The 13,719-nt window shown below is 41.3% G+C and overlaps 1 protein-coding gene across 2 annotated transcripts in view; it reads right to left on the reverse strand.

Moving 5' to 3' along the window:
• Window positions 1-13,719, reverse strand: part of LOC115782486 (atlastin-2) — a 43,173-nt gene that overhangs the window by 15,183 nt on the left and 14,271 nt on the right. For both annotated transcript variants that reach the window (XM_030732677.1, XM_030732669.1), the window contains exon 5: window positions 12,967-13,017. In XM_030732677.1, the coding sequence (XP_030588537.1) occupies window positions 12,967-13,017 (51 nt within the window). The remainder of the gene's footprint in view (window positions 1-12,966; window positions 13,018-13,719) is intronic.

Raw genomic sequence — 13,719 nt, forward strand, 5'->3', positions numbered from 1 at the left:
AACCATCACATGAACAGGTGACCTGAGAGTTCTTGACCGACGATCTTTGTGCACAAGTCTGAGCCCAGAAAGAGGGTCATCCATAGGAGGCCTTTTTTGACGTGGGGATTGATAACAACAGGTGCAATCAGTCACAGGGTCTCAGTGAAGAAAGAGCACATTAGAGGGTCAAAGGTCAAAGAACTCCCAGGCAGAAAGCAATTGATTTCAAGATTTTAATTACAGTTATGCTATATTCAGTAGTATGACTCAACTACTATTGTAAGGCCACCTCTACAGGGGCCAGAACTTTGTGGTTTTAAGATTATAATTTGTTTAATGCTTCCTCCAACACTAACTATTGTTCTCTTATAAATTCCCATGAGGCCTCAGGGGGACACGCCCTGATTTCAGTTTAGACGACTAAAGATGACAAACCTGCAGCGAGCTGCATGTAAGGTCAACAATGGTGTTGTGAGTATGACCTCTGACCCTAAAAGGATCTACATTTTGACTAAAGACTGTCCATGACATTTTTATTTTTTGTTTTGTTTTCTGGTGAAAATCCCACTGCAGGGGTTTAGATTTAAAAGCATAGAATTACACAAAAGAAAAGAAAAAAAATAGTTAAAAACCTCGATTTTACTGCTGAACTAGTAACAACTGCTGATGTTGTTTTAGGTCAAGGTTATGCATTTTTCCCCTTCACAATTCAGTAACTTTAGGTTTATGAAGCCACATTTTGTCTGCCATAATTATGCTTTTCTTTGGGGTACAGACCCTTACAGAATAAATATATTTTGAATCCAGTATAATACTTTGAAATGATTTTGATTGTCGAATCTCTCTAAGATATTTTATTTCCCCAGATTTTCATGCCAAAGGAGTCAGAATTGAACAGTAATTTTATAGACAGAGTTATCCAAGAGCTGTTTAAGATCAGAGAACTTTAAAATGATTATTTTTAGATATTTTGAGATTCATCCTATGTTTTGTTTTTTTGTTTTCTTGTGTTCTTTTTGTTCCACTTTAGCTTACATAGAAGGTGTGTCAAATTTTAATTTAAGGATATTCATTTGCATTTTGAATTTTCTGATGAGTTTGAGACCAAAATGCAAAAGTTAACTTCACAATTGTATGAAAAATGATACAGCTGACACTGGCCTTATAGAAAAATAACAAAACATGAACACTTGCAATGAAGATGCAGCTTACACTCACACACTCACTCACTCACTCACACTCACCCACTCACAGACAGACAGAAACTCAAATTAGATTTTTGCTTGATCTGATATTTAACTCTAGGTGCATTAAATCAGGTTCACTTTTGGTGGATTGAATCCACTTACTTAGTAAATTAGTAAACTAGTGGTATATGAAAATTACAAGATCATTTTTCTCAGGCTGATAAACAAAATAAAGGATTTATAACTAAAAGCCATTGAATAAATTCATCCTTAGAATATTTATGGGCATTTTGATGTCCTGTCTTAGTTTGTGCAAATTTAATTATTGACCCACAGACCTGCAGTTCATGGTATTTTGTTTAACTGACGGGGAAAAATTTGGAACTTTCTTCACTGGACTTTTTCCACAGGTACCTGAGATCATACCGGAGACATTATGAGCCTTTAACAGGAAACTGACCAGGATGACGGCCAGATGTGAACAGCTGATGTCTAAACAGGTGCAGGAATGCATCTCCCAGTGACAACTGCTGAATACTGTGGTTTGAACATCCATGGCTTTGGTCAATATGAGCACGATGTGCTGAAAGAAGGCTGCATACATATATAACTGTTACCTGTGCACTGATCCAGTGATTGTTTTTTTTTATGTTTGGAGAAAGATTTTCATCGATTAGAACTGGATTTGATCCTGAAGGGATGCAATCCACATTTTTAATGAATTTGAGGAAAATTATTAGATAGTGACTGTTTCATGTTACTGTTTGTCATGTGGGCCAATTTAAATGTAGAATTTACTTTGGACTGATTAAAGTTAAATGCTAATCCACTTCACTAAACAACATTGACATATGAAAGACTAATGCTTGTTTTCTTTTTGTTTTTCAGGCCATAAGAAAGTATAGAAAGCAGGTACATCCAGTATAAATATGACATTATTAAACCCTGTCTAATTGCTAACTTTACAATCACAATAGTATAAGATTAGTTTTCACAGAATCCTCTTCTGGCATTTAACATCAATACAGTCCTGGCTGACCACCTGAGGTCAGGCTGGTGAAGTTGACCTTAGAAATGTCTAAGGTCAAAAGGGGGATTGAAGGAATATTATGCCATATATATCTTATGTACGTTTACTTCCCTGAGATATTTGTCTGGAAAATTCTCAATGTGTGTGTGTTCCTTATGCTTCCCTTCTGCCTTAGAGGGAACACTTTCCGCACGGTGTTGTAGGGTCCTGATCACCCCAAGTTTGTGTTCCAGAGGGTGGTGGGAGTCAAAGAGGAGATACTGGTCTGTGTGTGTGGGCTTCCGGTAAACTTCAATGTTGAGGCTTCCATCTTCCTCGATAAGCACCGCACAGTCCAGGAATGGTAACTTGTTATCTCTGGCGTCCTCCCTGGTAAAACGTATGTATTTATCCACTGAGTTAATGTGACGAGTGAAGGCTTCTACTTCTTGGGTTTTGATTTTGACCCAGGTGTCATCTACATATCTGTACCAGTGGCTAGGTGCCATCCCTTTGAAAGAACCAAGAGCTTTACTTTCCACTTCCTCCATGTAAAGGTTGGCTACAATGGGAGACACTGGGGAGCCCATGGCACATCCATGCTTCTGTCTGTAGAATCCATCATTGTATTTAAAATATGTTGTGGTAAGGCAGAGATCTAAAAGTGCACAAATCTGATCTGGGGTGAAGCTGGTTCTGTTCAGTAAGGAATCGTCTTCCTGTAGTCGTCTTCTGACGGTCTCCACTGCCTCAGTTGTGGGTATGCAAGTGAAAAGTGAAACCACATCAAAGGACACCATGGTTTCATCTGGATCCAGTACAAGATTCTGGACCTTGTTAGTAAAATCTGTAGAGTTTTCAATGTGGTGGGGTGTGATGCCAACAAGCGGTGATAAGATGGTGGCGAGGTGTTTGGAAATGTTGTAGGTGACCGAGTTTATACTGCTGATAATGGGTCGAAGTGGGACTCCTTCTTTGTGGATCTTTGGGAGTCCATAAATGCATGGAGTGGCTTCTCCAGGGTGTGAACAACCATCATTGAACAGAGGAGGTGGATTATGTCACCAACTTTCCCCCGTTTACAGTGCTGTCCTGAGCTCCCTTCCCAGATGTCTCAACCCCCATTCACACCTTTGTTCCAGTGACCTCAATAGGCCACAGGAAACAATGGAGCGGAGTCCTAAATTGGCTTCAACTGAAACCACTGATTAAATATGACCCATGCCCCCTTCACACCTGGGCACATGTGTTCAAGCACATGATCAATTTTAAATACCTGGGTCTCTCCACCATTTGGTTGAGAACTGAAGAAGCCTTTCGGATGAGAGGTGAAACGTCTTCAAGAAACAAAAAGAAGTCCAGTCGCCTTTTTCAAGCTCCAGAGACTAGTGACAGAATGTGAAAACTTAGTCACACAGCTGCAACAAAAAGCAGCATTTTGCAAAAAGACGCAGTTGGAACTGCAGTGTGCAAAGTTGTGGCTGTTACAGGCTAAACGCCGACAGGAACAGTGGAAGGCAAAAGCCACAGCGGCAAAACCACCCACACACGTGCATGCAGCTGTAATAAAGGCAGATGAGGAAACTCACATTGTATGTAGACCCCAGCAAGACCGTAGGGGGCCTGATCCTGCGGCACCCGGAGCTGCGCCATGTTTAGAGGGGGGAGGGGCTAACGGGGCAAAACAACATGAGTCCCAAGCAAGGGAAGGCTTAACAGCTGTTTCTCCCGCAGCTTTCTCTCCCATTGCCAGCCGCACCAGAAATGGGGAACTTAAAACACTGGCGCACATAGATGTGCATGCCACACCTAAGCCAGCAGGTTATCCCATTTTATCAGAGTACGGGCATGAAAGGGATTGTTTCAATTGTGGAGGGCCCCCACCTGCACTGGAACCAGTGGCACAAACCTTCCCCATGCTCCAAGTTGCGAACCCAAACACAGGGACAGCAAGCGCCCCTCAACCTCCCACTATTTTGGTTTGCCGACCTTGGACTGAAACTGAAATGCCAGAGGCCGTTAAAGGCTTAACCCCACACAAAATTGACGCAGAACAATGGGCGACAGATGTAAGGGGATTACAAACCTCGTTTAACCTGAATGGAGATGAAATGTTTCGGGTGTTCCGCAACCATTTTAAACACGAGTGGGGAAGAGTAAGGGACACCTTCACAGGAAGAGATAAGGGCGGCAACATTTTAAGGCATAATTCAGAAATCCTATGGCAAGGGATGGAAGGAGTAATTTTGAGAACAAAACAGACCCTAGTGCCACCCCCAAATTATGACAAAATTAACCAATGCAGACAAAAAGAGGGCGAAGATGTGTACGAGTACCAAGGTCGCCTGGAAGCAACCCTTTAACGTTCCGCGGGCCGTCAAGCAGCATTTTTAAATATACAGTCAAATTTCTCCGTCCCTGTGTGGTCAAAACACACATGCGACACATCAAAAGATAGCTACAGCTCTCCTCTTTCTAACCATGTATGCCATTCCCAGGTACAATAATCACAGCATATACAGCGCAGGGTATTTTAAGCTAATACCCGAAACTAGTAATTTGACTTCCCTACCTTCGAAGGCTTGTCTTGAGACCAAATCTTTATAATTCTCCACAAATTTGGCATTATTCTGTCCATAACAGTCCAGTGAATATAATCCAATACATCCATGAGGTCAAAAACACGAGTCGTATCCACAAGGGCACCAAAAACAGAGCCTAAACTTTTCTTGAAAAATCGTAAACACAGTTTGTTGCCTATTTTAGCTGTTGTAGCTGCCTTTAGGGGCTCCATTTTGTTTCAAAATGGCAGCCCAGAGTCTTAGGCTTTGATTGACACCTAACTTGACCAACTGGGACACTGTGACGGCTGTCTATAGCAAGGAACAGCCAATGAGTGTCACAGACTAGCACAAGATCATGCCCCTATTTTTGGCCGGAAAGATCCAACCTATCAGCTCCCAGAATAAAAATAACGCTACAGACGCTTAGCCAATGAAATTCTGAACACGTGGATGTATAGTTTGAGGGGTTTATTTTGTGTTCGTAAAACAGAACATCCTTCGAATGAGAGATTAGTGGTTACAGGATTTCTGTGCGCACATGTATAAAAGTTGTTTTATGTGTGCTATTGCTGTTTTGATGGGTTTTTTTGTTCAAAACATTGCCAAAACACAAAGAAAAGATTATAAAAGGCTAAAGCGCCATGAAAAAACTCCAGTCAAGTGTGTACCATGCCTTTGTAAACCGTGATGACTGGCACAGAGAAAACATGTAAAAAAATAATGTGCCATGAGTATGTAAATAGTTTTATTTAATATTTTTATTTAAAATATAGTATGTATATAGTATATATAGTAATATTTGTGTGTTTATTAAAATGTTTGTTAACTATAGCACTAGTTTGGACTACTTTTTATAATGCACACATTTAGTGTACTCTTTATTGCTTTTTATGATAAAATATGAATTTCTAAAACAGGGAGAGTAGCTTTGGCTCTATATTCTAATTCCTCTAAGTGTAAGCTTTCATTAGAGCCCTCATTGATGTCTGTAGGATGAAGCATTCAGAGGTTATTGCATATTTCAGGGTTGTCCAAGTGTCCATTTGTAGTGTCCAAAAATGTCACTCTGAAAAACACACAACCCATACCTTATGGAATATGCTGTAAAATGCTCACTTTTACAGCTATTGCTTTCAAATTTGAAATGGGAATAGCCAAGACCTTATTCTTTGCAATCATGACGTGTTTTAGTCCATAAGTACCAAATTCAACTGTCTACACTCTTGATTTTTTTTAAATTTTTTTTTAATCTAGGCGAGAAAAAAAAAATCTGTCTGTTCAAAAGAGAATAACTTTCTGACAGTTACACTTAGAAGAAATCTTACTTTTGTATTAAAAAATATAGAATGTTACCTTTCCAAAATGCCCAAGCTTTTTCACATAGTCCTAAGGGTTTAGGAACAGCTTTAACTTAAATATTTGAGTACATTTTTAGGCGTTTTTGACACAAAACCCCCGGAATGTTAAAGGGTTAAAGCCCACAGCAGCATTCCTGAAAGTGCAAAACCAAGCAACCCCCACCTCAACCACCTTTTCCAGCTCAACCACCTCCCCCGCAGCTACAGGGGGCAGTTGGTGGTTCACAGGTTGAGGAGGAGGGGGAGTTAGTGCAGTAATTAAATTTAACAGCAGGAAGGACGGGGTGACATCTAAGGATGATATCTATCTTTAATAAAAACAAAAAAACAAAAACAAAACAAAAAACTGTAGCATTAATGAGTCCTGGGCCTTGCCTCAACAGGGAGGTGTAAAAGGGTATAAGGACATTGTGTTTCTGTGTAGAATGCAGAATTCACTCATGCCCCTCTGGGGGTATGGGTGACTTCTCCTTACATGAGTAATAAACCATGGGAAGGAATCTTGTCTCTCATTTGATAAATAAATTTCCATAACAATTTTGGTGATTGTTGGTAGGATCCAGTGAGTTCTTCCACAAAGAAGTGACGAGTCTCTGGCCAAGCTGAAGAGAAAAAAAAAAAAAAAAAAAAAAAAAAGCTTCAGTCCTCCTGCATTTGCAAATTACGGAGGAACTCGAATTTTCACCCTTTGCTGCACAGCTGCCTGGATTCAAGGACCCTGCCTTAGAGGCACGGCCGTAACACATATCGAGTGAGAAAGATTCCAAATAATTAAAAAAAAAAAAAAGGTAAATCAAAAATTGCATCTGTCACTGTCAGAGCTGAATAGACATTGGGAGTCTGCTTAAAAGAGTAACACCCATCGGCGAATGGGTGGCACGCAGACTGGGTCATGTGTAAAAGAGGTTAAAGACAAATTGTGTTGTTTAACCTAAGGTGATTAGGCTCCTTGATTGTGTCCTTTTTCTCTGTTTTCTTACATGTAGAAGAACCTGTGAGAGACGTCTCACTAGGGAAAAATGGAGATGGGAACGCAGGAGTAGAAAATTAATAGTTAAAGAACTCTGCATAGAGCGAGATCTTAGCGGAGTTTAGAGCAGCAGAACAGCTGATGCCCTAATTAATGGAGTGGCAGTTTTGGGGCCACCTCCATTTGTTGTTACTTGTGATACCTCATCTCTCTATGCCCTTTTTGCAGGCAAATTTATAAGCGCTGAAAATCTTTGACCAGATCTGGACTCCTGCCCTCCGATCAGACATCGTCCGGACCAGAATGATCGTCGGTAAACACGAGATCCACCAACTCCACCTCCTCATCGAGTCGCTGCTACACCACAACCTGCAGACAAGCAGAACAGCTCCACCTCAGAAGAGCCCTCAACACTGCTCCCGAGGGAGAGGACGAGGATCTGGAAGAAGACGGGGATGATTTTTTTTCCAGGTGCATCGAGATGACAGATGTTACAACTGCAGCCTGACAGGTCATTGGTGAACTGAATGTCCACAACTGGTGAATGGAACGCGGACTAACCAGACTGTGTCACACTGATTGGAGAGGAGGACTTCAGACAAGTCAGATGAGGGCAAGTTGCTTGATCAGCAGAGAAGGGAAGTGAGATAAAACACACACACACACACACACACACACACACCACTCACTCACTACTGGCATCTAACACACACACACACACACACACACACACACACACACACACACACACACACACACACACACACACACACACACCTGAACCACAAATGAAGAAGCAAATGATGGCCTTCTTAGGTCTGTGTAATTATTGCAGAGCATGGATCCCTTATTATGCCCAACTGACGCAACCATTGCTCTTCCTAATATACGCCAACCCCATGGCAATGACAGATGTCATACAATGGACAAATGGAGAAGCTTTCACAAGAGTAAAAGAAGCACTGGTAACAGACCTGGTGCTGCCGCTTCCAAATTACAAAAAAGATTTTGTCCAGACTGTAGATTGCAAGGATGGGTTTATGAGCTCAGCTCTGTTACAGTCTTTTGGAGATAAATTGAGGCCAATCGCTTATTACTCCAAACACCTAGATGCAGTCTCACGAGCATTACCACATTGCGTGCAAGCAGTATGTGCAGCAGCACTCGCTGTTGAGGCCTCCAGAGAATTGGTGCTTTTCCACTCACTTACACTTGAGGTGCTGCTCTTACAGAGTAAAATGACATTCTTCATAACTATAGAGCGCTGCACCACTCTAAACCCAACCACTCTGCTACCAACGCCACATGACGGCGACCCTCATGACTGCAAAGTGCTGGCGGAACAAAACAGCAAGCTCAGATTAGACTTGCAAGATGAACCACTGGCGAAAGGCCACGTCGTGTTTGTGGACGGCTCAAGCCGGAAAAATGATAGAAGCAAAACAGAAACGGGCTACGCTATAGTCACCAATACCAACATAATCAAAGCTGAAAAACTGCCCTCACGCCTCTCTGCTCAAGCAGACGAGTTAATCACATTAACCGAAGCATGCAAGCATTATGCAGGTAAAGAAGTCACGATTTACAATGACAGCCAGTATGCCTTTTCTGCCGTACGTTCGTTTGCAGCACAGTGGGCGAGAAGGGGAATGCTGACCTCTACAGGGAAGCCAGTAAAACATGCTGAACTGTTTAAAAAACCGATTAATGGCCATAAAACTACCATCAGCCCTGGCCATTTGTAAATGCGTGGCACACAAAACAGGCACAGACTTGATAGTATTGGGAAACAACTACGCTGACAAAGTGGCAAAACTGGCCGCAAGTGGTATGGCACCTCAACAATTACACAACAATTGTGGAACCCTTGTGACCCGAAGTGCTGCATGATATGCAGCAGCAAGCTCCTAAAATTGAAGTGGAACAACTTCCTAGGTCACTATTCAAAACAGCCGCCATATTGATACATGGTTTAACACATGTATCAACAGGGGGGGATAGTGAGTAAGACCTATAAGTATTGCTTAGTCGCAAAACCTAGGGGTACAGCTAAAAAAAAAAAAAAATCACTGTTCTTATCATCCGCAGAGCACAGGACTCGTTGAAAGAACGAATGGCACAGTAAAAAACAGACTAAGGAAATGTATGGCAGAAACGGGGAGGCCCTAGGTAGAATGCATAGACTTAGTAAAAACATACATGCATGTGACCCCCAACAACACAGGGATAACCCCCCTATGAGGCATTGTTTGGCTGACCTTTTAGACTCGCGGTGTACACAGAAGAACAACAAGCAGAGGAAGAGACAGACTTGAGTGATCAGATGAGAAAGTTTGTTCCAAAGCAAAAAGGTTGTTGATACAAATAAACTGCCGGAAGGCTCTTCTGCTTCTCCACAGGAACATCCGGTGGCGGTGGGAGACTGGGTCCTGGTCGGAGTGATTAAGAAGAAGTGCTGGAACCAACCCCGGTGGGACGGACCCTACAAAGTACCACTGACCACGCCAGCTGCAGTCAAAATAGCAGAGAGATCCACGTGGATCCACCTCAGCCAGTGCAAAAGGATTGAGCCAACCAACGCTGAGTAGGGGGCGGAAGTCGGGGTTCAAAGGGGGAGGTGAGCCCTAGGCCACCTTCGTCTCAAACCCATGAAGAAAACAACTGAATCCCCCACTAAATAGGGATGGCTCGTTCACATGCAATGACCACGTTTTTAACGTACACGCATATGTAAGTGTGTATTGTCTGTGTTTATGCTGTGAATGAATATGTCAGAGTAAGAATGGTAATTCATGTACGAGTAGGTTAGCTGTGTATGTGTGCATGTGTGTGCATGTGTGTGTGTAAAGAAAGATTATTGTCAATGTCCTATTTAATTGTTTTTTTTTTTTTTTTTTTTTTTTTTAAAAATTTAATTTTTAAACTTGCACATTGGAGACTGGTCAAACGCAATTTCGAACTTCTGTGCTAACCCTGTTACACAGATTTTTGACAATAAAGTACACTTGAACTTGAACACGTGGAACTGGATCTGCACCCTGGGCGCATTGATGACCATCGCGACTGCAACACAAGAGTTGAGCGCCTTGCGTGCAATGGTGATGCAGAACAGAGTGGTTTTGGACTTGCTGGCCGCCCCGCAAGGAGGAGTATACACCCTGCAGCAGTATGTGGAACGGCAGACACCTGGAGGGAGTCAGGACTGGCTCTCTTGGCTGACTACTGGAGCTTGGTGGCAAGCTCTGCTGAAAGTCTTAGGGCCACCAGGGGTCATTCTGCTACTGTTTTGTTTATTTTTCAGTTGTATTGTTCCATGTTTAAGGAAAATGATGACGAATGTTTTCCTTTCAGCTTTCTATCAGTGTACCCTTGTGCAGGGTGGGCAGGAGGGTGAAACAGAAGACCAAATATGAAACCCCCATTGAAAATGGGAGACCAAGTGATGGGGGTGGATGTAACCTGGTTTTCAAACTAATGTTTAAATTTTGCAAATGTATGTAGGTGCTTCCCCGAGTGAGACTGACGAGCAGTGGCTGCCGTGAGTGGCGGGGCCGTTGAGGAATTTTCCTGTCTTGAAAGAATAGAGAGTGACTTTGGGTCAAAAGAAGGATAGACAGCCGCACGACAGGTTTTTCGCCTCAACCTCATTCAGGATTGTATGTGCTATGTTCATGATAAACAGGGAGGAAATGTTAGAATAGATAAACATTTAACTGTTTTTCTATGTATCACAATGTGTTCATCATAAACATGCACATGACCGTCAGATTGTAAGCACAAAACATACTCATATACACCCGGACCCTCCAGGTGAGGAAAGCAGGTAACGCCTGTTTCCTGACGTCACACACACATACACACACCCACGTAATGCTAAAATAAAAGAGCCGGCAGGAAGAAGGAAGTCAGACTCTCTTTCGGACCCACACATGAGTGTGAGCTGACTGAGACTCTCCCTGCAGGTTAAAAGATCAACTACGGGTTTCTGTGTCTTTCTTTATTTAACGGTGGTCCGAACCTAACACCAGACCACCAAAAAACAAAGCTAAAATCAGCAAAAAACTATTTAAGCATAAAAATTCAAAAAAAAATAAATAATACAGCTTCATCAACAGCACCAAAGAATAAAAAAAAAAAAGGAATATAATTCCTCCATTGTCATCATGCCACCACAGTGCAGACTCAATTCCAACAGCGGTCGATTATCTTGTTACATCCTCACTGTGTGAAACTCTGGACTACTGTGGCTCCAACACAAAACAAAAAAACCCCCAAACAAATCAAAATGCTTGACTCCCTGGTATAACTTAAAGGTGCAGCTTAACATCCACTTCAACTGGTAGCAGCAAAGTCTGGTGGCTCTGATCTTCTGAACAAACAAAAACCCAAAACAATGAATAATTAAAAAACAGTGTGGGGGGGGCGGGGGCGGGTCACTAGACACAATGGGAGAGGTTGTGGAATAAATGCAGACTAAAGACATTAAAAGCCTTCTTGAACAACTCTGATCAGCCACTTCATAACATCTTTATGGAACAAACATCAGTACTGGAAGACTATGCTGGAAAAGAGATACAAAGAATCATTTGTACCCACAGTAATCATGCTTTTTAACTCTCATACAAAACAGCAGATTAGCTGAATGAATTTCTCTCTGGGATCAATCAAGTTATTCTCATTCTTAAAGCAGATAACCCGTAAGCTGGAGAGGGAATGGCGTCTCACTAAATTAGAAGATGCTCATTTAGCCTGGAAAAAGAGTTTGTTGCTCTATAAAAAAGCCCTCCGTAAAGCTAGGACATCTTACTATTCATCATTAATTGAAGAAAATAAGAACAACCCCAGGTTTCTTTTCAGCACTGTAGCCAGGCTGACAAAGAGTCAGAGCTCTGTAGAGCCGAGTATTCCTTTCACGTTAACTAGTAGTGACTTCATGGATTTCTTTACAAATAAAATTTTAGACATTAGAGAAAAAATTATTCATAACCATCTCAAAGATTATTCTTCATGTTCGGCTGCTTTCAGCACTGCTGGTACTTGTTTAGACTCTTTGGCTCCAGTTGATCTTTCAGAGTTAACTTCAATAGTTACTTCCTCCAAACCAGCAACATGTTTATTAGATCCCATTCCTACTAGACTGTTCAAAGAAGTCTTTCCAATTATTGATGCTTCAATCTTGAAAAATGATCAATCTGTCTTTATTAGTTGGCTATGTACCACAGACCTTCAAGGTGGCTGTAATTAAACCGCTACTTAAAAAGCCATCACTGACCCAGCTGTCTTAGCTAATTATAGGCCAATCTCCAACCTTCCTTTTCTCTCAAAGATTCTTGAAATAATAATAATAATAATAATAATAATAATAATAATAATAATAATAATAATAATAATAATAATAATAATAATAATAATATTATTATTATTATTTATTACAGAGATTAGAGCATACTATAGATATTGGAGGTACTGCACTGTAGTGGTTTGAATCATATTTATCTAACAGACAATTTGTTCATGTAAATGGGGAGTCTTCTTCAGACACTAAGGTTAATTATGGAGTTCCACAGGGTTCTGTGCTGGGACCAATTTTATTTACATTATATATGCTTCCTTTAGGCAGTATTATTAGAAAGCATTGCATACATTTTCATTGTTATGCAGATGATACCCAGCTTTATCTTCCCATGAAGCCAGATAAAACACAATTAGAAATGTCTTAAAGACAAACCGTGAGGAATGTTGGAGTCATTTTTGACCAGGACATATCCTTCAATGCACATATTAGACAAATATGTAGGACTGCTTTCTTGCATTTATGCAATATGACCTAGTTTACACTCTTCAAACAGGGTCTGCTTTAGGAATAAATCTAGCTGTCTCATTGGCCGATACTGACCTGGAGGTGCTGAAGGTCGTCTTCCTGGACGTTCTGGGACAAGTTGTATACCTGAAAAAAAAAAAAAAAACAAACACACACACACACACACACACACACACACACACACACACACACACACACACACACACACACACACCATTTCTATACAATGCAACATTGTCTATTCTATTGTTACACAATCAAGCTGAATTAATGCGTCTAAAGGCCTTTACACACTGGACACATAAATTCCGTGCAAATGTTTTGTGCGTTAAAATATTTTTCGGACTCTCCTGTTCTTAATGCAGATGTTCACACCAACCGCATCAGTTCACAGGATGAATTTGCGGCATTTATTTTTTCGGATCAAGTTCGATTTTTCTGACTTTTGCAAACGAACAAACAGGACTGACCAATCAGAGTGCGGCATTTAACAACATGTGAGGTCATAGCTCAAAACGTGCATCGATGTACTGAATATACAGTGATGTGGGAACAATAAAATCAAATTATTTTACCTCAGACACAGCTACACGCTGTTCTGAGTCAGTCGGCTCTCTGAAATTATTCTCTGGTTCCTCACGTGATCTCAACTCTGTCAACAACAACTGTCCACTGACATCCTGAAATATGCAAGAAAGCGGCCGTGATGCAGCTTCAACTCCAGCATCAAACCATAAAACTCTCCCTGCTGCTGCTTTCTTATGAGTTGGATGAACCCAGAATCTGTTTTTTCCTTCTCTTGTTTAGAAACATCAGGACCTCATTACA

The sequence above is a fragment of the Archocentrus centrarchus genome, chromosome 1 (assembly GCF_007364275.1).
Source record: "Archocentrus centrarchus isolate MPI-CPG fArcCen1 chromosome 1, fArcCen1, whole genome shotgun sequence".
Lineage (NCBI taxonomy): Eukaryota > Metazoa > Chordata > Actinopteri > Cichliformes > Cichlidae > Archocentrus > Archocentrus centrarchus.